Source organism: Protomyctophum parallelum (genome assembly GCF_964188405.1).
Source record: "Protomyctophum parallelum genome assembly, chromosome: 3".
Classification (NCBI taxonomy): Eukaryota; Metazoa; Chordata; class Actinopteri; order Myctophiformes; family Myctophidae; genus Protomyctophum; species Protomyctophum parallelum.
The window spans coordinates 31,009,297-31,035,779 of NC_139698.1; the positions used below are offsets into that span (position 1 = coordinate 31,009,297).

The 26,483-nt window shown below is 42.2% G+C and overlaps 1 protein-coding gene across 1 annotated transcript in view; it reads right to left on the reverse strand.

Moving 5' to 3' along the window:
- Window positions 1–506: 506 nt before the first annotated feature.
- LOC310855339 (uncharacterized protein) overlaps window positions 507–26,483 on the reverse strand; it is a 27,325-nt gene continuing 1,348 nt past the window's right edge. Inside the window, exons 3-11 of the mRNA XM_083760298.1 lie at window positions 23,773–23,844; window positions 23,450–23,526; window positions 22,511–22,611; window positions 20,916–21,032; window positions 19,537–19,611; window positions 5,473–5,611; window positions 2,532–2,614; window positions 2,180–2,276; window positions 507–978 (exon numbers count right to left, since the gene is read on the reverse strand). Of these exons, the coding sequence (XP_083616424.1) occupies window positions 811–978; window positions 2,180–2,276; window positions 2,532–2,614; window positions 5,473–5,611; window positions 19,537–19,611; window positions 20,916–21,032; window positions 22,511–22,611; window positions 23,450–23,526; window positions 23,773–23,844 (929 nt within the window). The 3' untranslated portion in view covers window positions 507–810. The remainder of the gene's footprint in view (window positions 979–2,179; window positions 2,277–2,531; window positions 2,615–5,472; window positions 5,612–19,536; window positions 19,612–20,915; window positions 21,033–22,510; window positions 22,612–23,449; window positions 23,527–23,772; window positions 23,845–26,483) is intronic.

Here is a 26,483-nt window from a genome sequence, read left to right on the forward strand (position 1 = left end):
AAAAAAAGAATTATAAAAAAAAAAAACCTGAAAAAGGAATTCCTCTGCCTTTCCTTCATATGGTCAGCCTGGCCGGTGGCCTTGCCTGCTCACCCTTACTGTCAATCACAATCCTGAACCTATCCGAAAGAGACAATCTTTCAATAATCGTGTGCGGACATTCCACTTTTTTCTTCATTTGATAATTTCTTTGGATCCAGCACCGTTTTTAAAAACTGTGGGGATGTGCATATCTTATTCCTTTTTTACTTATTGTCTCCATATAATGCACTTCAACAAATTTTGGCACTGATTTAGCCATGTATGAGATATCATACATGACCCCCCCCCCCCCCACACACACACACACACACACACACACACACACACACACACACACACACACACACACACACACACACACACAAACAAACAACAAATCACAGTTCTGCTCTGTACCGTAACCAACTGTGACCAACATGTTAATAAAATAAATATACAAAATTGGAAAAGCATCTCATCTTGTAAAAAAACGATGACAATTTAATGACAATTTGAGAATGGGAAACAACTTGCATGGCAGGGCATGATGGATCAGTGGCTCCTCAGTTTTATTTCTATTACATATCGGAGACTGTCAATATTATTTTGACCAAGTAAGTCCAGCAGTGTTCTCAAAGTGTGGCCCAAGGAATCTCAGGGTTCCTGGAGGTGGTTCCAAAATGGACCCTTACAGGTCTGTAACTCTGAGCATACGCAAATGGACCCTTACTGGTCTGTAACTCAGAGCAAGTGGGAAACGTTTGAGACACACTGAAGTAAAGAAATGCTTCACTCGCTCTGTGGTTTGGACTGTCTTTGAGTGACCAGCTTCCTCAGGTGTTGGCTGATGACGGACGGTCTCGTGTAGATCATTTGACGGTCTATTCCTGGGATGTGAATACGCGCGGCTGATGGGTAGGACTCATCCAGGAACTTAGCTTGATGTTTTGCGACCATCTGTTATGAGAAATATTTAATTGTTAATGTATGTACGTAACACTAAATAATACTATTATTAACTGCTTTAACCCTGGCATCCCAAATTTGGGCATGTCATTATCGGTCGTCAATTATTAAACTATAGACTTGCACAGTTAATTTAATAACGCCATCAGCGTTTCAGACAGCAATGATTTTAAAAGTAGTCCCTGAAGTTTTGCTTTAAAGTTGTTGCGGAAATATACATATCAACCATCACCTGCTTATTGATCCGGATGATCAACAACTAGCTGTGTGTCTGAGGTACTGTACAACCCTCATGTTTTGAATGGTTAATCAGGACCACAGCCTTCTCACTAGTCAGACTAGGTGCTACTATGCGCCTTTATGGACCAGGACAACATCCAGACAGTAGCGTCAAGAAAGCGCGTAGACCAGGTGTCTCTTCAGGTTTTTAAACAGCAGGAGGATGGAAATTACGCTAGTGCGCGGCTTTAACTTGCAGCGTCAGCAAAGCCTCCAAGTTGCAGCTGCGCACTAGAGGCATTTCCATTCACCAGCTGTTTAAAAACCCGGAAGAGACGCTTGTTCTACGTGCTTTCTTGACGCCTCTTGAAGCTACTGTCTGGATGTACCCATAGCGGGTGTACTGCAGTAAGAAATACTTCTCAGTGGGTGAAACTATTAACAATAAGGTACCAGGACAATTTCTGCTGTTGAGTTTTTGAAATGTAATTGTTTTTTTTCTGTTTTTTTGTGAACTGCCCTTTGAAATTAAAATTTTCATTTTCAAGTAGAACCACAGGTATGAAAAATTTGGCTGAACCCCATTCATGTAGTTTGTTTTCCATTTCTGGTAAAAACATTAATAAAAAAAAAGACCAAAACTACAAGCATAGCAGGCTGCATAATGCTGACCTATTTATTGATAGTACATAATGATGTAAGCAACACAGCTGCAGCTAATACGATTAATAATGTGTGTGTCAGATTAAGTACAGTATGTGAATGTGCATGTGAATTGACCATTGGCACCCGTGACTCTGGGCACACCTAAATCATAAAGAATACCATTATTAATGTGTTTAGCAGCTGCAGCTGTGTTGCTTACTAGCCTGCTATGCAGTTCTGAAACCTGAACTTGGGGGGAAAATTAAGAAAATAATAAGGGTTTCATGCCCCTTTAACAGTTCATCACGAAGTTAATGTAAATTCTCACTTGGTTTAAATGTTGTGGAATCTGCTCATCATAAGAGTCTCCAGTGATCACACTCACTGATGTCCGACTGGAAAGAGGCTTAAATTTAGTGATATCCCTTAAAGAAGAAGAAGGGGGGAAACAATAATAAAGCAACAACTTCTATTGATTTCATGTTTATACAGCATTCTAAGCGTAGTTATTTAGTTACATAATGAACTGCTAATTTTGAGTAGCAAGTCCATGATGACAAGCAAATTGCACGAAGGAGTTTTGAGCAAAGCATTTAGGATGAGCTTTGCATACAGTCTGTGAATAGTAATCAAGTCAAAATGATAATTATAATAACCAATCAAGGAGCAGTTTGTCATACCTGACTTGAGCAGCGCTCTCATTGAGGAAGTAGTGCTCGTCCACTGCACTGCTCTGATGGGCCGGGTTACTTAGCAGGTATTTCTACGTGGAGAGAAACAGACAAACAATACATTAATTATAAAGAATTTAAAAAAAAATGTATTAACGCATCACATAAAAGCATCAAAAGTAGCAGATCCGCCTGGGCCATGGATCAGTGGTCCAGGCACCTTGGCTGGTAATCCAGTCCGGCAGTGTGCCGCGGGTTCGACTCCCGATCCCGACGGCCTTTACTGCATGTCTTCCCCCCCATCTCTCTCCCCATTTCCTGTCAGCCTACTGTCTGTCCCTCCATAAAAAAAATATAAAATAAAGGCAAAAGCCACAAAAAAACATTTACAAAAATCCACAAGCTTGAAAGCGCAAAATGATGGGTTTCAAGCTTGTATTTCTGCTACAGTTTGGGACATATGAGGAGGTATCCACCAGACAGATGAGATCAAAGCACAGTATGACTGAAACAATCGATTACTACTTTGATTAAAGGTAGGGTGAGTGATTTTCTTTGGTTGAAGTAAGTGTTAAAGACAAGTGCTCTATATTCTGTATTATACTAGTGTCCATGTCTCCCCAGCTCTTTATCAAACAGAAAATGCATTTCCAGGTCGGTATACCAATATGATCCAATTGGGATAGAAAACAGGATGCAGATTAAACAAGTGACTTTGGATATGACACAAAGTAGTAAAATGTATAAAAATGTATAAAAGTATACAAATTAATCTGATAAATGGATCCTGATTAACAAGCATTCAAGCCCATTGTACAATAGAACAGAATAGATCCAATATTTGGTAAAACATTTTTTTAGATAGAATCGGATGTAAGTTCTCAAACTGAGCAACAACACTCCCCTTAACTTAATCTATCACACATGATGAGAAGTTTCACTGCCATTAACATAGCAGCCAAACAATTCTGCCCCAGTTCAATTAAGCAGTGGTCACAGAACATGCCCTTGAGAAATGGACTGCATGCTCTATTGAGTTGTCTGTGTGTGTGTGTGTGTGTGTGTGTGTGTGTGTGTGCGTGTGTGCGTGCGTGCGTTAACCTTCACTCTAGTCCATCTTCAAAAACCTTTTTTATTTCTTTGGGGAATTCAAGCACAATGATTGTCCTTATCTCCTTGGAAACAACTGTAATACTTCAGAAAGCTGAAATAGGTCCCTCATCACTACTGCCATCAGACTGTGGACATGGCAGCACAAGGTGTCTTAAAATGGCTTAGGTTTGAACCTGAATCGGTCAAACCTGAAGTTAATTCCTGATTCTTTATCATCTACGCCTCTTAAAATGGATCAGTGGCGCCTCAATTGTATTTCAATGACATATCGGTGACATTCATGATATTATTTGGACCAAGTAAGTACATGAACCTGAAACAGTCATCTACGCACTAGATAGTGTGTGTGTGTGTGTGTGTGTGTGTGTGTGTGTGTGTGTGTGTGTGTGTGTGTGTGTGTGTGTGTGTGTGCGTGTGCGTGTGTGTGTGTGATGAGTGATGACAGTATACAGTCACACATTATACAATAGGAAACGTCATTCACACTTAGCCACTTTAACCCTACTCATAATGCAACAAATAACTATGTGTATGCATTATAAATTCTTTGAAAAAAACTGATGTAAAGCTTAAAGTGGTTACATTTGTAACCCTTTTCTTAAAAAAGAGCATGTAAATCTGATATTTTCACCATTCCCAAAACAAAGTGTATCTGTGTGTTTTACAAGTATTTAATCCATGAAAGATCTTAACCCAAGCTTGTGGCTAAATAATAACTACATTGGCTCCATTTGGAACACAGGTTATTTTTTCTTTCTGTGAAAACGGAATAATTTGGAACAGACAGGGTTTCCCCCCCGGTCCGGACAGGGCGATATGTCTCGGCGTGTTGCGTAGGATATTGGTTGTTGTTCCCCAACAACAACCCATTACTGCTCCTCTTGTCCGGGACGTTTACCCCACAGTAAGTCAAATGAGTACAGGCCCATGTGACAGACAGGAGTGTCACTGTGCTGCTGCTGCTGCTGCTGTTGTTGCTCCTACTGATTCACTCCAGATCCCAGCAGCTGTGACACAGACTGTGAAGGAACATCCTCACACAGAAGCTCATCTGCACTAATACAGAATAGGGCTGGAAAAGCTTGTAAGCTAATATTAACAGCCTTCCACACGAGGCTGCTATTCACAATGACCTGTCAGAATGCTGAGTTCACCATACAGCACGCATCAGGAGACGCTGCACTGTTTGCGATGTCACGTTGATTGGCTTGCAATTCATTTGTTCAAAATGACATCTGGCGTCATATAAAACGGCAAATGCACATTTTCTGATGAAACGGGGGGAAATGGTTTTACCAACAACATCATGCACTCGAATCTCTCCACACAGAGGGGATTATTCTTCCACTAGCACCACCCTGTGGCTGTGGCGTGAATGCACAGAGGACGATGATGGCAATGCACTCTCCCTCTGAACTGTGAGGTCCTGTCGTACTTGTTACTGTGTACAGACATGTGAATTATTATTCTTTTTAAAATAAAACTTTCATTCACAACATTACAATTTTTTTATTATCAAGGTCAAAGAAACCTACAGTAATTAGAAATGAAGCACATACACACGGACTCAAAAAAGTAAGCCAATATAAAAACAGCCAAGGACTCTGAGACTTTGCAGTTTGCTATTAATAGAACCAGTACTGTTGCATTCAAACAACCCTGAACCCCTCTGTGACTTTCACACTGTCCAAAAAGGATATTATTGGACTTTTTTTGTGTGTGACAATGAATGTAGCCTGAGGTTTGTGAGGTGTGTGTGTGTGTGTGTGTGTGTGTGTGTGTGTGTGTGTGTGTGTGTGTGTGTGTGTGTCCGTGCGTGCGTGCGTGTTGTCCTGACCTGCCGCTGTATGACGTCCTCTGAGATGTCGTGTCCTTTGATGATTGGCTCAATCACACCCAGGATGATCAGCATGCGACTCAGCCCTGTAGCAGCTGAGAACTGCTTGATCTGGAGCGATGGCAGCAGCTTGCCGTACCTGAAGACAAGCACACTGCTATCAGCCACGTCAGTGGTCAAGGACCCCCTAATTCAAATGTATTTGCCCGCGCGCGGAGCCGCGGACCCCCATCTAAAAATATTTTATGCCAGGGACCCCCGGAAGAGAGGATTTGTGTTTTTTGTTAACTTGAAATTATTCCACATTTATTCAAGATTTATTTTATTTTATTCAATAATAGAAGATCTTCAAGCTGTCTGTCTGGTATCGTTGCTGTCGGGCAGAAACCTTGTATCTCTCCTTTTTTGTCAATTTCAGCCAATCAGGGGGGGGGGTACGCATTTATCAGCTTCAATGTTACAGTTTAAAATGTGTCTGCTCTTTTCTTTGTGTCATCACTTCCAGTTTCACTTCTTTATCCTTATAGTCTGTATTAGTTCTCTCTCCTGATTTGGAATGAAATTGGTTATGGCATCCCAACATGAAAACATGAAACATGAAAAAAAAAACAGGGAGACCACTATTACTGAATGAGCACTTTATATCAATGATTGCTATCAGAATATAGAGCTATTTAACACTTATTTTAACAAAAGAAAATCACTTACTGCACCTTTAAGTACTGTGAATGCTGACTGAATGGACAACGTTTCGACTACAGTCGGAGGTATTGGAAGAAAATTGGATGGCGAAGAGTCCTAACCAAACTATGAATATTCCTCTTCATAAAAGTACATTTCCATTAAAATAAAATGCAACTTCTTCCTGGACACATTTGACTGGAGAATGAGAAATACAGGGTGTTTTTTTCTTGGCAGATGAGAAGAAGAGCGCTGGGATTTTGTAACTCAGGAGGCCCAATCGGTCTCGGCTCACTGGTGCTCTGAATTGGCTGGTCTCAGCCTGTGGAGCCCAATCAATAGCAGCGCCCGCCTTGTGGCAGCGCATGGCACAGCCTGCCCCCCCGACATGACGCCCCAAATACTGCACAGCAGCCCCAAGACACTCAGTATCTATCAGCGGGCTCTCAAGCATTTTCATGTCATTTTGATTGATTGATTGAATACTTTATTAGTCAGAAATGTAAACAGCACGGTGGTACCCAGTACAAAAACGTACTGGGGACTTGTTTCTATTGTGGTCAAGGGCCTGTCCAAAAAGGGTATATATTAAGGCCACGGATCATGTGTTCAATTGGCTAATTTGGGCCCTGTCCAGAGCCTGGGCAGGGTCCCTGTCCAGAGCCTGGGCAGGGTCCCTGTCCAGAGCCTGGGCAGGGTCCCTGTCTAGAGCCTGGGCAGGGTCCCTGTCCAGAGCCTGGGCAGGGTCCATGTCCAGAGCCTGGGCAGGGTCCATGTCCAGAGCCTGGGCAGGGTCCCTGTCCAGAGCCTGGGCAGGGTCCCTGTCCAGAGCCTGGGCAGGGTCCCTGTCCAGAGCCTGGGCAGGGTCCCTGTCCAGAGCCTGGGCAGGGTCCCTGTCCAGAGCCTGGGCAGGGTCCCTGTCCAGAGCCTCTAGAGCGGTGCCCATTGGGCATTGGCCTACTTGGAACGATGCAAGTTGGAAATGCTCTGTTCTGTTCTGGACAACCGGCTATCCGACGGATTCGACACCGGACTCTGCACTCCCTGTGGGGGTGTGGAACGTGTGTGTCGAATTTGAAGTTGGTGGTGCGAATGGTTCTCGAGTTACGTGTATTACAGACATACACACCATAGACTGTAAAAAATATGGACAAAGCGTTCCCCGGGTCTAACATGAACGTAAAATGAAGCCTGTAATAATATGCTAATTCCTGATGTAAGTCGCCATCTTTCTAGATCCGTTTGGTACCAGCTGGCCATTGGCTGGCTCCGTTTTGTACCAGCTGGTCATTGGCTGCCCAGACAACGAGGCGGGACTTCCCCCCTTCTTCTCCGTTGGAGAAGACTCTTGAGTGGGAGGGGAATCCCGATCATAGACTTTAACGGTAGCCACGCCCCTCAGAACATACGCGACTTTATGGTAATTTCTTTAATTAATGGGACCATAATTTTCCAAAAAGAATATTATGACATTATAAATGAGACTTTAAACTAGTGACTGGAAGAAGAAAGTATTCATGACCATGTTTATTAAGGTAATACAGTCTAGGTGAAGTTGGGCCAAAATACATGGGCCTCTATGGAGCTATGGGGCTTTTTGGGTCCAGTCCAGCACCACAACAGGCCATTATATGAACTACCGATTTCAAATGAGGCTTCACGAAATATCTGGCTGACTGCCCCCCTGATACACACGTACGTACGTACGTACATACAGAGACTAGGTGCATTTATGGATAATGTATAAATGAGCTATTGTCCAATAGGGCCCCTAGTCTTATAGGTGCATTATGGATAGATGTATAAATGAGCTATTGTCCAATAGGGCCCCTAGTCTTATAGGTGCATTATGGATAGATGTATAAATGAGCTATTGTCCAATAGGGCCCCTAGTCGTAGACAATTGGATCTGGTCTCCAATAAAATACGTCTTCCACTAATTTCCTAACTTGCCAACCCAATAACCATAGAAACCATTAACACCATTCACATGGTCTAACAAGACAAGCCGCAACATTGACAAAGCAAACACATCGTGCAGCATCTTAGCCTCCATTGCACATGTCAATATCGCATGGTGCCATAAATTGCAGTGCTCTGTTGCCATTATGCCCTTTTTATCACGACCCAAAATCATAAACACACACTTTTCATGTGTAAAAGATCCCCCCCCCCCCCCCCCCGTATCATGTGTTGTTGATACGGTACACTGCTGCCCACAGAGCTGTGTTGAAATATCATGCTGTGCTCTAGCGCGGCATGTCAATACTGATTGGTCAGATAAGACTGACATGAACACCAATGAATGGCTGTTCAACCGCTCTAAATGGATGTTGAGAGATAAACGCTTCCGCCTCATTCCTTACGGGTCAATACTGGATGCAGGCTGAGAAAGAAAGAAAGAAAGAAAGAAAGAAAGAAAGAAAGAAAGAAAGAAAAATAAATCTACACTTCTCATTTTCAGCTTTCGTCCGAATGAGAAAACTTTTTCAAATCAGACCTCTGAAGAGTGACATTTTGACATTCTCATCTTGCATGCTACAGTTCCACCCCCTGAAGTCATGCTGCCACCACAATTTAAAGCAGCGACTCTTCGGCCTGGCTCTTTGGTGACTTTCAGTCTACCTGTCACACACCACCCATCTCTCTCTCGATTCCAAAATATGAAAAAAGCCTGACTCCCTATCAGGCCCCCAGTTTGAATCTGGTCAAATCATTCCTGGACCTGGCATTGAACATTATTTCAAGGATTCTCCAGCCACCTGTCCTATTCCCTCCTCTTTTTTCCATTTTTAATTCTGCCCCGGAGTGGGGATTATGCGAAGCAAGGCATGCGTGTCAAAGGGAAATTTAGTGGGTAAAGACAGCCAAGATTGGCGGGATGAATTAAACAGATAAAGGGAGGAGACGTAGTGGGGGAACCATGTAGAGCAAAACGCCTCACCGATGTTGGTCATTTCAGTCCCCCCCCCCCACCCCCCCACTCTCTCTCTCTCTCTCTCTCTCTCTCTCTCTCTCTCTCTCTCTCCCCGCAGGAGCGAGGAGGCAATATCTAAATTAATAAAGTGATGAAATGAGTTTGTGCCATGGACTTTCTGCTGTTTGACTTTCCCATCTGGATTAGTGCAGGCTGAATGGACGCTCTGTTACTTTTGTTACAACTGCGCAATTCACTGTCGGAATTTGGCCCCGCAGTGATAAGGCCTTCCCCCTCCCCTCCCCTCCCCCTCATTACCATCTCATTCAATATGCAGGGACTCTGTTACCTGAGAGCCCGCTCACAGACAAAACACCAACTATTACATGAGCTTCTGCCAACTATTACTACGTGCAGAGAACATTTAAACATGGACCCTTAACGCCAAGCCCTACTGTACTTTTACTCTCACACAGAGCACTTAGAAAATGACTATTACGTCGGCTTCCACCGACTATTACAAGAGAATGGGAATATTTACGTTCTCTGTTGCATGATTAGGTAGTTTCAACTGTTGTACCCACACAGAGAAAGTGACAATTTGAGCCCTGTTGGAAGAGAATAATCCCCAGCGAGTCAAATCACTACAGCGTAATATTAGCCAAAGAGAGGAGCTTCTACCACCTATTACATGAATGAGGCATTGAGCATGGAGCTAAATGTTACACTGACTTTCACATAAGCCCTCACGAATACCAGAACGCATACCTCAAAACACAGTCGCAAATTCAGCGACCTCGGAGCGCTCTCGTCTCTACCTGATATTCCTAAAAGTAACCTCAGTAAATTATGCCTAAACTTAACCTTATTCCTAACCTTAACCTCAGTAAAAGGGTGCCAAAATCTAACCCTATTCTTTAACGTAACCTCAGTAAAACTATGCACTACCTCTAAACTTATTTCTTAAAAAATGAGGGCGAGGGTGTTTTGAGGCGAGCATTCCGTTTACCACACTCACCATATATCTACAACAGTGGTTCTCAAACATTTTCATGTCAGGGACCACGTTGATATGCAGTTGGCCTGCAGATTACGGTCTGAAAATATTTTGTGCTAGGGACCCCCAAACTCTTTTACTTGTTTGTTGTAACTTGTGATATTACTTCTTTGTCTTTCACCACTGGCTATTTCTGATGACAGAAAGAGAACAATAACAGTCCTTCACAAACTTCGAGAAAGTGATTTCATTAACCACATGGACCCTAGCATACTTAATTTGCGCATGTCATAGTACAGTAGGCAAACATTCAGTGAAAATAGCAGCTCTACAAACTCATAATGCAGCACAATGCTACACATTGAGCTTTTAGTGTAGATTGGCTATTTCCGCAAAGAGATTTGGTGTAGAGGGGAAAAAGGAGAGCGCTGAGTATAGATCCTTGGGGGACCCCGGTCAATGAACTATATATAATATACTGTATATAGTATAACTATATATAATAACTATGGTGTAAGTGGTTAAATTACCAATGATCATTAGGTAACATAACTAAGATGAAAATAGGGTTCTAAGACATTCTTCAATGTACAGTAAGAAAGACTTAATATAAAACATGAATCTAACATGTTTCAACTGGTGCACAAAGTCTCACAATAAAGTAACCTAGATTTCTATTTGCCTACCGGATAATTGTCATTTGGAACTTATCAGAAGTATCCACGATTGTTCTGGTTTCAAGCTGGGTGTCCAGAGTCCTGACAAATATCTATAAAACACAAAAATGTCCTGATTTTCAACATTCATTACGAAATTGTCACCATTTTCACCACAATGAAAATAATAATACTTGGTATGTGTGCTTATATAGAATGTTTATGTAACCCAGGTAATAGCTCTGTGTTAAATGTATTGGTTATATTGTATTGGTTTCACTGCTGTCTGTGTATTCCTGTGGGTGGGGATTCCACAACTGAAAATCAACTGACTAGTCACAGCTTGGTAAAAGCAAGTCACAGTGAATGGTGTGAATCACACAGTCACAGGTCTACTGAGACACAATTGTTTAATGCTGACCAACTTTGTTATATTGTATGATCAGTCAAAACAGTTGTGGTGCCCTCTGCTGATTACTGGTGTTGATTCATTACCCAGATAATAGGTGAGTGAAACTGGTTGAAATTGGGTTTGTTATATTTAAACTGTACCAGTGGTTTTGTTTGTTAAAGCGGCTTTGTTTAAGCTGGTTATTATTTAGCTCATACGTTTTATATACAGGCCAGGTTTTTCTGATTTCTGATATGTGTGGACAACAGCTTGTTGTGTTTAGGACAATCTGCAGCCAGCCAACACAACATTCACTCAAACCCTTTCTCTCTCACACACAAAAAATGTGAAAATAGCAAAAGGTTTGGCTTTTTGAGTCTGTTCCACTCTCGTTTTCTGTTCTCCTGAGGAATGAAGATGACTCTATCATTCCTAATCCCACCCTGACATGAGTAAATCATCATGAATCGATTCCCAAGCTACAACAGCGTTAAAGCTCTGTCTGGGTTTATATGCACTTGCTGCTTGTGAACTTATTTCGATTGACAAGATCAGGGGACCCCAAACTTTTCCACATCAAGGAAGTTTATATTGTGAAATAGCATGCATAAATAAATAAAATATCTACGATCTCAATACCCCCCCCCCCCCCCGGGGGCCCCATTGTGGCCTAGATGCTACTTTAGGTACTTCTTACTTGTTATTCCCAGTTAGTTTGTGGCATGTCCTTGTTCTCTTACCACTCCCTACTGTATGCCTTGACCCAGACCCACTGCCCTGTTGTTGTCCTACTGTATGCCTTGACCGAGACCCACTGCCCTGTTGTTGTCCTACTGTATGCCTTGACCTTGACCCACTGCCCTGTTGTTGTCCTACTGTATGCCTTGACCTTGACCCACTGCCCTGTTGTTGTCCTACTGTATGCCTTGACCTTGACCCACTGCCCTGTTGTTGTCCTACTGTATGCCTTGACCCAGACCCACTGCCCTGTTGTTGTCCTACTGTATGCCTTGACCCAGACCCACTGCCCTGTTGTTGTCCTACTGTATGCCTTGACCTTGACCCACTGCCATGTTGTTGTCCTACTGTATGCCTTGACCCAGACCCACTGCCCTGTTGTTGTCCTACTGTATGCCTTGACCTTGACCCACTGCCCTGTTGTTGTCCTACTGTATGCCTTGACCTTGACCCACTGCCCTGTTGTTGTCTGACAAAATTTGCAAGCACTTACTCCGACCTTGTTTCGTAGGTCGTTATGGATAGGAGCGCATGCTCAGCAGTTCCCAACCTGTTCTGGATCAGGCCCTACTTGAAGATCTGTTCGTGACCGGACCCTCCCATCTGACATCTGACCACTTAATGTGGCAGCCGGGTGGGCCGTGTGCATTTTCAGAGCATGTTCATTTTAGTCTATTGCTGTGCTACTCAACCCTTGGCCTGTGGGCCGCATGCGAACCCATCATGGTCATACCAATAAGAATATAATTGGTTATTTTCATTGTTTTGAACAAGATTGTAGGTATTGTATTGTTGGTTCCAAGATAAAGTGGCCTGATGTCAGATGAGTATTAACCACTTACTTATTTATTCACCTGTGATAATCTGTGATCATCTGTGATGTTCTCTTCACATTTTGTGAATGAAGCCTCATTTTGTAATTTTATCATTAATCACAATGTTGTTGTTTTTCTCCTTATAGATGGAAATGTGTCTTTTTACTGTGTGTTTCCTTAATTTTTAGACTAGTCGTGTAGTGTAGTCTGTTACAAAATAAATATATGCGTTTCAAAATAATACTGACATTTTTAGTTTGCGACCCTTGATCTATTGTGTTGCGATTGGATCATTGGAAATAACATGGTATACTTTAAGTTCCAATTCACTGGTATCACAAAAAAACAAACATTATTTTATATTAAATTGTAGGTTTTGCCAATTATTTAGTGGTCCACTTGCAGTATCTTCATGGCCCACAGGTTAGGAACCACTGGCCTATAATTGCAAGATAATACAAAAGAGTCCACTTTTGAAACCTCAGTCTCATACTCAGTTTGGCCACATGGTGGCATTGTTGCTCCAGTCAGCACAGACCAATGTTCAGGTTGTATCAGCCTTCTAAATTCCTCAATTTCATCAATACTATAGATTACCATGGGGTAAACACACAGGGGCAGAGGCAGCCCTGCTTCATTAGCAGAGCGCAACAGCAATAGTTACGCTTACAGTGGCGCTAATTACAATTAATTGGCATTCGTGACTCCGCCGGGGAATCTGTGGAGCTCTCCAGCTGAGTCAGGGGAGGACAGAGGGAGGAGAGAGAGGCTGATGGAGGAAGTGGAGACACAGGAGCCATTATGGAACCACAGGCTGAGCTGTATATCATGAACTGCACACCACTTTGGAGTGGTATAAGAGTGGATTGTGCAGTGGTGGAAAGTAACTATTAGTACTTTTACTACTGTGTGCTTGAAGATCTGCTATTTTTCAACAGATTATTATACATTTGAAAACTTTAAATGGGACATTCTGCACAAGTAGTACTTGTACTTTTGGTACTTTGTACATTCTGAAGCCAATTTTACTCAAATAAATGTTGAATTCCGGACTTTTACTTGTAACAGAGTATTTCTATATTGCAGTACATGCAGTATCTACTTTTATTAAGTAAAAACTTTGAGTATTTTTCCACCACTGGGATTGTGGTGGAGTGGTCCTACTATAAATATACACAGAAAACGTACAATATAACCTCAGATAAACATAACTAAACAGGCGGGACTGGGGCAGCCAAAGTGTATGGATGAGGGAGGTATTGAGGCGGTGCTTTAGGAACAGCTTAACCACATGAACCACATGGCGTCTCTATCCTTCCTGTAAAATGGTCTTGTGGGCAGCACAAACGTAACGTCCAGATTTGATTGGCCACAAAAGTAATTTGATTGGATGGTGAACCCATCCAATCAAAACAGCTGTTACAAAATGTAACATTTGATTGGCCAAGCTTTGCATACAGCTCATTTCATTTTCAGGCCTTCATGTCCATTAGACATATCAACACCGGCCCATGCCAGCCTAGCGGTCCGGGCACCTAATCCAGCCTCTCTCTCTCTCTATATATATATATACAGTATATATATACAGTATATATATATATATATATATATATATATATATATACACACACACACACACACACACACACACACACACACACACACACACACACACACAGTATATATATCTCAACACAATGCAGCTGGCAACATATTTTCAGATAGGCTTATCTCTTTGAGTCTTTTACTATGCTCCATGGCAACCGTTACTTCCTTTCCCTGCCATTCCTACTTGCTTAGCCTGGTGATTGTTGTCAGTCTGGGCTCCAGGGGCAGCTGGGGTGAGGGTTAGAGCAGGGTTCAGCTCCCAGGTGAGAGTGGGTGCCAGGGTGGAAGCAACAATGTAACGTATAGGCAGATTTACGCTGTTAGATGTGAGGGGGTGTTGTGCACCGCATATTGCCAATCTACAAGCTCACAGCTATGAGTTTGGCTATGTTTGGTGCATGACCCAGGGACGCAACTAAGCATACAATCAAGGTCCATACACAAATGGGAGCATTTACTAGGTCAATTTACATTAACTTAAACTGCTGTTTGTGTCATACAATTCACAATGTAGACATTAATAGCAGAGGCTCTTATCCAGAGAGACTGGAGAAGGTAATCATGAGAACATTCACACAGGATGTGAACATAACGAGGCAATAAAGACCTCGTTTTTTGAAACAAGGTTTCAAATCATCCACCTGTATGAATGAGACATCACCAATAATATTCTCTGATGCATGTTTACATCGTATATTCGTCACGTTTGCTGTGTGTGAGGACCTTCAGGCTTATACCAGTAACCTGCTCACTGGCTGTGAGCAGGTTACAGGTATGTTTATTTAGATCTGAGTTGACATGCTCCATCTGAATAGTTAGCCTGTCATATACTTAGTTGTGCTTGGGTGTCGCGTACCGACAATAGCAGATCTACAAGCTCACAACGCATCACTCCTATTGGCCACACAATTGGGCACACAGGTCTACACATCAATAAATCAAGCCCTACAACACTGAATGCCTTTCTGTGTTAACTTAAAAGGTGCCATTCACAACATGTATCCTGTTAGGTACGTAAATCCATCTAGCTAACAAAGTGCGGTGCAGACGGATTGAAGCGTCCTCCTTTTGTCTTACATCAAAGCCCAGCACTGCTTATAAATCAAACCAAATGAGTGGCATAGCAGCACTTTGGAGGCCTGAGTGGGTCGTCAGTCAAAGTGACATTCATACGCTGGCTGTCATACTGAGCAGTCTCCAGGTTAGAGGAGGACACAGTCACTGCAGGCCGTGTGTGTGTGTGTGTGTGTGTGTGTGTGTGTGTGTGTGTGTGTGTGTGTGTGTGTGTGTGTGTGTGTGTGTGTGTGTGTGTGTGTGTGTGTGTGTGTGTGTGTGTGTGTGTGTGTGTGTGTGCGTGTGCGCGTGTGCGTTTGTGCGTGCCCGTTTCCGTGAACAGTTGTGTTTATGTGTTGTGTGCAGCTTAATGACAAGGGAGATGATGAATGTTGCCAGGAAGCATTCTCTTGATTTTAGACTCATACTGTAACTCAATCGGACGTCCATCCAGCGTGGCCCGCTGTTAGGAGCCTTGTAGATTGACGGTCACCTGGACCACTCCTCCTAAGCTGACACACTCATGGGTTGTTGACATGATCAATCAAATCATCACTATGGTGTACACACAAAGCTGGGCATAGGAGGGGCTAGCTGGCTAGCGCCCCTCAAAAAGAGAGAGTCTAGCAACACCCCATTGTGAGAGGAGAGTTGGTTTCAAGTGGAGACATTCTGGGGGGGGGATGACGCTGGTTGAAACTTCATCAACCTCCACAGATTCATCCAATGAAAGGAAGAAGAAATGTCAGTTTGAAACGCTGCTTCTCGTCATGAATGCAATTTGGGCAGAAAGAACAGATGGGCGACCGCTAACCCCCGATGCTACCTGACAACATGCTGTTTTTATATCTTTCTCCATACTGCGTCGTAGACTCGTAGGACAGTATCAATCAGGCTGGTGGAATTATCTGACATTTGCCAGGTGCACCGGGAAGTAAATGTCTTCAGAGGAAAATCCCCCACAATAAAAAGTTGCATAATACAAGTGCAGATGTACACAACACACACACCCCCCCCCCCCCAGCCTTTCAAGTGTTAGAATGCATGTGAAAGAAAGAGAAAGATACTGTACGTACACACAAAGTATATAGATAAAGAGAGAGGGAGCGAGAGAATTCGAGAGTATTATTCCCTGGAGATGGTGGTGATTCATTTTGTAGGATATAACAGAACTCATTTTGGGAGTGAGCCACCCTTAATGAGAAGGGCTTTGATGTGTAAATCCTCGGGTCCCAGTGCAAAGCTGATACGGTCTCCCCACAAACCTCCTCAGGTGAAGCCCTGCTCCCTATTGGAGGATTTATCTTGTGTACCAAATAACACACAGTAAAGTAACCAGCGTTAATTTAACTCCATGCGCATAAAAAGCGTATCCAAATTGAACCCATAAGGGTCTACACTTGAAATGAGGAGTTTAGCAGCGTTAGACTGACAGAAATGCACACCTACACTAGAGTGTACACATTTTCCAAAACCCAAACCTTAACGTGTCACAAGTACAACCTTGTGACCCGTTGTGAGCTTGTAGATCTGCTATTGTTTCTATTTTATGTGTGACAATTATGTACACACATTAGTGACTGTGCCTTTCAACAGAAAATAACATTCATGTAAACCCCATGTGGTGTTACCATAGTGTTACCGTATAATTAATTGTGGTGAAAACCGGGACAATTTGGTAGTGAATGTTAAACTGGGACATTTTAGTGTTTTAGATATTTTTGGAGGACTTGGGACACCTGCCTTATACTGGGACAATCTCGGCCAAACCGGGATGTCTCGTCACCATAACCTACAGTATATGCAAGGCAACTGGAGAAAGCGCACTTCCTGTGTGAGGGGATGCAATGGTGCAGGGTAAAGAGATGAGCGTCATATCACTTCTGCAGTTCTATCTTTATACATCACACTCCATTTACTATCACTGATCCCTTTGCTATAGAAAGCAATAATAAAACAATTCTTTACAGAGTAAATGTAAGCCCTTGGCTCATTTCAGTTCTCCATTGCTTCAGCACAGAGTAATTGGATTGTGGGTGCACTGTCATGTACGCAGGGAAATGAATGCCTATTAATCAGGGGATAATTGGACACACATCCCTGATAAATGGTACTGCTCCACTTTGACTCACGTACAAATTAGGCCATTTTCAAAGAATCCATTTCTTATCTGGCTAAACTCATTGAGTTATATAACCGGTGAGTCAATGTTGTTGGAAAGAACTTTAGAAATATGGTGTCAAATGACCAAAGAGATTTGATTTATAAAAGTTATTTAACCATTTTGTTTTGAGTGAAGGAATAGTCCGTAGACTCAAACACTACAGCAGCTTTGAACAGCATGTAGTCTCAACTGCCATTGAACTAATCAAATGAATCGACTATAACATTTGCATAAAACATTATTGAAAATTTGCTACAAAAATAAAAGGCGAGAATAGCAGATCTACAAGCTCATAATGCATGGCAATGCAAACAGTGTTGATTTCGTCGACTGATACTATGACGATCAAAATTCGTAGACTATCCTTTTTCACTGACAAAACCTAAATGGAAACTACATGAAAACTAGACTTACACTAAAACATTTCAGGTAACTAAAATGTGACTAAAACTAAATGAAGATTTATTCCAAAGACTATGACTAAACTAAAATCTAAATTTGCTGCCAAAAACAACACTGAATGCAAATAACTAACCTATTTATAAAAATCTATTGACACTGTGGTGACCCACATGATGCCCACATCTAATGACATTGACAGACATTCACCAGTCATTTTGTACGTTACGTCAGCTCAGTATAATATTTCGGGGGCATATTTAGTATGTGTGCAGCGTTGAGTATGTTGAATCTACTTTGCATTAATACGATCTCATATGGAGGATTTAGTTGACAAAATGGCGATAGTATTCAGTGTGGGGCAGACGGCCTGTCACAGCCAGATTTGGGAGACCAGTAGCTTTGTTGTTGCAAGGAAAGCGGTAAAATGAGACTTTTGTGGTTGTTTTAGTCTCAGATTTAGTCCGACGGAGGGACACAGTATAACTCTATGAGGACACAAAAGCGACACAAAAGTATCTCTGGAGGGGGCGCTTTCGTCACGGCTGAAATACTGAATCGTGCCTTTAAGAGCACAGGTTCAGGGAGAGACAGGTTTTCCGGTTCCGGATTATTCTGTTGTTGTGATTATTACCGACAGTGTGTACTGTAATATTTTGTATGTGGAAAGAGAGTAAACTATCTCGATGCACCCAAGGTCTCCTGTCTCGCTGTTTCCTTACTCTACAACACGTCAATTTATTTATATAGGAAAAAAAGGAAAAATGTGCTTATCCATCATGTGACTAATCAAAACGTAATCGAGTGAAAAATTGCTATGAAAATCCCTAGTTATCATTATGCTATGCTGTTGTTACGTAAGCATACTGCCACCTTGTGTAAAGAATGGGCGATATTGACAGCTTAGCATAACTGACAGGTCTGCTGCCAAAAATGCTTGCTCAGTCTTCTTTGCCATAATTAATAATCACCCTTCCATCCAATATGACAATGAATGGTTACTATATATGACGTTTCAATGGCTATAGCTTGACATGAATCATGCCTGTAAAATTAAAAAACTGTTATTACACTTCCTGCTGTGATGTGCTGTCCCCCCACAGCCCCACCATGTCACCATCAACGACATCGCAATTCTCCCCTCATCAGTTTCACGCTGAAAGAGAATGTGATCAACTAATGAGTTTCTTTGGCTTCCGATTAATCATGTTAATGCGCCCCGCCCAGCAAAGATAATCAACTAAAAGGACTCTTCACCATGAAGGCGATGATGAGGAGGGAGTCTGGAGCTTGGATGATACAATAGACAGGGTCTCCCCAGCTCCCTTCCGTCTCTTCAACCTAATCCTCTTTTTCCTTTACTTTCTCTCCTCCATGCTTTACTATTTTCTGCTCTCTCTTCCGCCTCCCTTCATCCCAGACTCTTTATCCTCTCCCTCAATTCGTTCCATGTTCTTCCCTTCTTACCTTCATGCCACTCAATCCATCCCTCTGCTTCTTCATCCTGTCTTTTTACAACCCCTATTTGCTCCATAATTCAGACCTTATCTTCTGTTCAGTCTATCCCTTCCTTCCTTCCTTTGATCTACCCACTCTCTCTCTCTGTCCATCCCATTTCCCAGTAAGGAAAGTGCCATGCACTCACCAATACTCCTTCCACTGGTCCTCCTCAAATATGTCCTCTGGGATGGGATCTATCAGGACCAGGTCTGACACATGCCTGAGGACAGAAAGAACAACAGACACATAAATATAGCTCATAAACACAGATGAAGTAAGACTCATTGACTGTTACCCTTGTCAACTTTCGGGGGAGGCGAGCATAATGAGCATGTGATGGATGGCACCATCCCATTTGTCTGTCTGTATATCTGTCCGTCTGTGTGTTCCCCAGAGATGGATGACCACACACCACATCCAGGGGCAATATTTTCATTCTGCAGGTGTCATCCACTCGCCACCAACTTAATTTACTACTTTAATGTCCGTGACATCGCGGCTGATTAAACTGTAAATCTTTCAACCCAGGAGCAGGCTACTGGTCATGTTAATCACTACGTTGTCTCTGATCTGGGTGCTGCTCGGATGATGATGGGAAGGGAGCTACAATATTTATGTCCTGTGTGCCTGCATTTGAGATGAGTACCAGGAACCTGAGGAATTAGCATTGGTACTGCACATGCAGTACATAGATATACTGGATTATTAGTGTGGGTTGCAAATATTCTTCTGTTTATCCAGAGACATGTCCTATCCCACAGAATTGAGTCATTTACTGTGATTCTATGTTTTGCATGGCAATTGTAAAATTTGGATTACTAGTCATTGGGCTGTATTTTGCGTGTCTTAAGTACCAGGTCTTATTCCCTAACTTGAGTAAACTAAAGACCTGGAGGCGTGATCAATGCCATTTGGCTATTCTGAGTGGCCAAAGACACACATGAAAAGTGTATTTGCGATTTGTTTTAGGCTTTTCTGCCTTTATTGAAGGGGCTTAGGTCGCCATGAACGGGACTCCAACCTGCGACGCGCCGTCAGGCCAAAGCCTATATGTGGCATGCGTCTGGACCCCCGGGTATTGGCGGTTTTATGGTGTTATTTAGCACAAACGGCAAAACCTGGTAAAACACTGTTATAAGGAAATGTATAGAGCAGCTGCGGGAGTATACAACAGCTGCATGACTCTCAGTCGACATTCTGTGATTATTTGCCACCCATGATCATATTAAAAATGCATCAGGAGGTAACAGGGGTGCACGGACAAAATAGTTTTGGGACCGCTGCTCTACGCAATAGACTACATTTCTTTGTTATTCTTTGGTTACTAGAATGATACAATTGTCCCTCAATGATGAATAAAAGTCTTACCTTAGAATGTTTAATCTTTGGTTTAAGATAAAATTACTAAAAGGGTCAATTACAATACTGTGAATAACATCGGCTTGTTAGAGAGAATACCTGAAACAGTGCAACAGAGAACTTTGTCATTTTAATGTGCTCCAGTGTGTACAGTGCAAGACTCACACATCATGGATGTGGCTGTAGAACCTGCCGTTAAGTGTGCCAAGCTCTGAGCCCACCAGGATGAAAGGGGTGGCGATGGCAGCAGCCTGGATGAGTCGGTGGAGATCATCCACCATCCTGCAACACAACAATACTCATTAATCCCAGCAAGAACCAGGGCACGTCGCAAACTGTGCCAGGGACTTTATTTACTGAGCAAGGTGAGACTGCAGCAAAATGAACCGAAAAGCAGGCCATCATTATTCTCATTATTTTCTTTAATAAGTTCATTAAGGGCCCACGAGTGCCTCATTATAGGAAAACAAAAATGATTTAAGAGAAAAACAGAGAAGGGAATACACTCCCCCAAAGTGTCAATACAAATGAGTAACAGGTGTATGTACAGTATGAAAGTGAAGGTCAACAGCATGGTTTCATTTAGGTATCTAATTGCTTCCTGGACACAGCAGCTCAGTTACAAGTACACCAACATAAATAGCACTGCTGAAATCCAAAACAACTCAGAAAGGAAAAACAAACACCAAAAAGCTCATATACACAGCATCATCACAAGAAGAAACATCATCATGGCGTGAAATACAGCAGCTCCTCCCTAACAGCCATCTGTTGTCCTGGGTTTCTAGCTCTAATATATCAAATCTGGAGCATTGCGCTGTAATGAAGAGGTTTCATGGCACTAACAGTGGAAAGGTAGTCATCAAAGCCACAGCTTGCTGAGATATTGAATTCTTGGGAAATTGATTGGTTGCGTCAAAAACAGGCTGCCGCCTGCTGCCTGCTGGGCCCCGTGCCAAGGTAAACTAGACTGCTGACCATCGGTGAACCGCGCCCGCTCATCTTTCAGACAGATTTAATGCTCAACAAAACGCATTACCGTGTCAAAGACAGGAAGATTAGGGCTGAATCCTAAGGCAGTGTAGGACAGGGTAGGAAAGGGGCTGTGCTGTGGCACGCAGAGCTGCATAATGCAGAGCAGTCTTGTTAGTCTGCTACTCTGCTTGCTTGGCCATAGGCAATCGGTGAGGGGGGCCTAAAACGGAAATTAGTCAAGGGGTAAACACTGATTTAAGGTTATAGTTCATGTTCGGAAGGATTGCCATTTGACATGCCCTCATGTCAGTTGTCCCATTTCTCTCTTAATGCACTGCCTTTCATTTCTTTCATACTGTCTATACAGCTTTATGATCTGCAGTTGAATGCATAATTCAAACCATCAAAATGATCATGTTCTGCTCAACGAGGACAAGTATACATGTTGTTTACACTCGTAGGCAGAGATCTACGTCATACAAGCTCAGCTTGTATGTTATGTATAATGTTATGATTATGTTTTGCTTTTAGGAACTCTGAGGTCACCAGAGTTACTACTATGAAGTGTTGCTACTGTATGTGGACAAAGAAACCGTTTCAGTGTTTCAACTGGCATGAGGGTAAGTAGTACTGACAGAATTTTATTTTTGGGGGTGAACTATTCCTTTACAGTTGTAACTTGAGTCCAGTTCTAGACTACAGGGGTTTAAGTGTATACACTGTATAAGACTATATCTTGAAAGATGCAAGTGTACAAAATATGGCAACTACAATAGAACACTCACCGTCCAGTTGTTGACATCCCCCAAACCTTCTCAGTTCCTGTGGTTTCATTCTGCATCGTCCGCTTGCTGAACCCCAGCCCCATTCTGTCATAGGTACACACCTGAACAACATGACAAATTATGGAAAGGCCAAAAACTAGCTTCATCTGTTTGTAAATAACTTCATCCTCGAATAGTACAAGAGATATATGACAGGCTTTCAATTCTGCTGACATCCACTGAAGATAGCCAGTCACCCTAGAGTACCACTTCAACAGGCAACCTCTTTTTCAAGAGACAGGAGCAGGAGTGGACATGTTTATTTTGTTGTTGTTATTCAGCTAGTTTATTCCACAGTAAGCCAGTGACCTCATTTGGGTCACAGCTGAGGGCTGTCAGACACAGCTTTCTAAAAGGTTGAATCCTCATCGTATTCAGCGTATGCAGTATGATCACATGGCTACATTGCCCCTACAGTACATGCACTGACCCTACAAGGCCCACAAGTTCCACAACTAGAACATATATGGATAATATCATTGGTTATTTACAGACCAGTGTGTGATTCCACCGCAACGTCATTAAATTGTATAATATCGTTGCTGTCTCCATATTTTCCATGTTTTGTTTTGTTTGTAAATGAATGTGTCATACTACAGTGTCACACAAAAGTAAGAAATATAGCCAAGCTCTCAGTCTCAACCGTTTGCTATATAGTAAAAGTGAAAGTGTCAGGCTAATATAATATAATAACTATATTTGTTCCATTGGAAGTTAACACAGGTTCTTTTTTACCAACTGTTTTGGACATTTCCACCCGACAGCGGCGCTATGCAACAGATCCAACCTGTCTCAGCTATCAGTGAGTGCATCATGTGGATGTAATACACGTGAGATATACTTGTATATTAAATCTATATTAGATTCAGATATACTTCAGAAACTTTTCCCATTACGCACCTTTGTCAGTGAGGCAATGTTCTCTTGGACATGAAACCAGATGTCCGATGACATCCCAGTTGGGGCATCCAGTATGACTATAGAGAAATAGACAGGTTAGGCTGAGCCTAGATTTGACAATACATTAATATGATCCTTTATACACAGCAAAATATATTTTTGCCAGAAACAACAAGTAAACAACAAGTAAACAACAGAAGTAAGAGGGCTTAGAATCTAAGCCCTCTTACTTCTGTTTATATTCATATTATATATACAATCTAAGCCTTAGATTGTATATATAATATGGCCTTATTGATACATTTATAGAATGCATTTATTACCAACTGGTTTTCCTCGTCCTTTACACAGTAGGTGCATCCTTTGACCTAAACCAACATCAACAACCAGGCCGTCTGTATCAGAGAAAGATCAAATAGAAGAGACTAGGGTTCACAAAATAAATCTATAAGCATCAAATCAAATACAATAAAATGTATTTACACACTGTTGTAGGCCGTCTGACACTGCACATACTTGACACAAGTTTACAGTAACAGTTGCATAGATATTCGATAGATGTATGTTCATCCCACACTTAATTCTGAAATTATCATCATTAAAATTCTAATCTGCTAAACCTGATTGAAATTCCTTATTTGTTGCTTGTCAGCCAATCAAGCAAGCCTGTCTAAGCCTACGTGACTCCTAGAATAAAACATCAGCCTAATATTTGGTAACAGGTACTGTCGCTCATAATCCATCTGGCCCTCTCTTTTTTTCTCTGCCGACCTCGGCTCACACCGACCGCTCAGTGCAGCAGTTCTTGTATTGTTTATTTTGTTTTACTGAGAATAAGGTTAGAAATAATGCCTTCATGTGCTTTTTATAGGTTAATTTGGGCTCTATATTAACCTTTGCTACTATTACTATTGTCTGTGTCCTCCGTTATACATGTTATATGCTATATATTATATTACATTTATAACTGGTTTTAATGGTGTAGCCTTTCCATTATATCTGTATAGCTTTAAGTGTGTTTTTTTTTTTCATTTGATGGGACCTTTCACACACATGTTTCCTTTTTTTCTACTTGATTGTCTGATTGTTCTTGTGTAATAACGATGTAAAGAGTTGAACCACGTGATTTGCTTCTAAGTGGTTGATTGCTGGACTGGTCCCCACCTGTCTCAAGCCCTATTTAATGAGTTTGTTGCTCTGTGTTTTGTTAGCCCTGATGAAGACCGTATAGGTCCGAAACATGTCGGTTCAATAACGTTTTCCTCCTTTTTAACTATTAAGTGTGCAAGGATCTCCGCTTTTTTCTATAGCAAGGTTAGAAATAAGTTTAGGGTTAGGCATAGTTTTACTGGGGTTAAGTTTAGGAATAGGGTTAGGTTAGGTACAGTTTTGGCACCGTTTTACTGAGGTTAAGGTTCGGAATAAGGTTAGGTTTAACCGCTTTAGCATAATTTACTTAGGTTACTGTAGGAATACCAGGCTGAGCAGTTCCGCCCGGCGCGAGTCAGTAAAAAGGCGGCTTCGTTGGTATACCTAGTATTTCATATCAGGGTGTAAAACTTGGCTTGCATGTGTTTTGAGACAGCATCGCTGATTCGGTGTCCAAGGTGCTGAAGGGCATCTAGCTTTTTGTTTTCTTTCCACTGTGGGGGAGGGTTGCGTGAACTCAACCCAACGCAGCCCCAAGTCAAAACATCTTCCTGTAATGTTCCTCTAGGAACATTAAGAAGGAACATGCATGGGGGCGTGGCACGGTCTCCTGCAGGAGGTTTGCACATGCTCAGTAACTGCGATGATGGAGTGTTCCAGCAGAGGTGCTAGATAGAAAGCTCATAACTTATGATGTAAATAATGAGATCCAGAACAGTTGAGAATTAAACAGCAGTCACCCTTCCCTTTTCAAATGTTTTATATCATCCACAGCACTTGAATGAACAGCATCCATGTTCCTTTGTCATTTCACAAAAATAAAAGTTTAACACTACAATGTACTACAATCAAAGTGAGCATCAAAAGAACATGGAAAATCCACAAAAGAGAAATATACAAAAACATTAACATTTAGTAAATGTACTTGTCCTTTGTCTTTCAGTCTGTTATACACAACATTTTGTTCCACACAGTTATGAAATTGATATACTTTTATTATTTCAGTTCAGGGTCAGCTCTCATGCACCTCTAGCACCTCTGCTGGAACACTCCATCATCGCAGTTCCTGTTTACACTGAGCATGTGCAAACCTCCCGCAGGAGACGCTACATACTAATTCCTACACGGTTTGTGCTTATAACCACTGTTTATTACGTTTACTGAGGTTAAGGTTAGGTTTGAACAAAGAGACACCCTATAGTTTTACTGAGGTTAGGGTTAGGTTTAGGTATAGTTTTACTGAGGTTAAGGTCAGAGTTAGGTTTAGGCTAGCCTGAGCTAACGTATTAGGTTTCTGGTCTAGAGGGGCGGGTCGCGGCTGAGATTTGCGCACACCCTGATTGGATCTCATCGATCTGTCCGTCACCCCCGGCCCCTCCTCTCCCCCCTAGTGCAGCGCAACATCACATAATTTGGAGCGACGCCCACCCGGAAGGGTTGTCTCCCACTTTTAGACCAGAGCGGCCAATGCGTTCCTCCAGGCTTTCAATTTTTGCACCAACAAAAATGAAAGCCTGGTACCGAGGCTAGGTTTAGGCTGACAATCACAGCGACTGGCCAATCACAGCACGTCGACTGCACAACCCGTGTAGGCTTTGGTATGTCGCGCAGGAGACCGTGCCACGCCCGTGCATGTTACTCCTTAATGTTTCTAGTGGTTCCTGCAGCTATGGATGGATGTAAGCAAGACTTCCTACAACTCGACTGCGGTAGGTCTGTAGCTAATTATCAGATCAGATCAGATCAGATCAGCTTACCCAGTACCCACTCCACACAAAATGACATCCTCTACCTTGTTGCCCCATGTCAACCAAATTACCAAAACTATACTTGTCCACCTCCAAATTAAACGTCGCTCCGCCTCCTCCGACCCAAATTGACACAC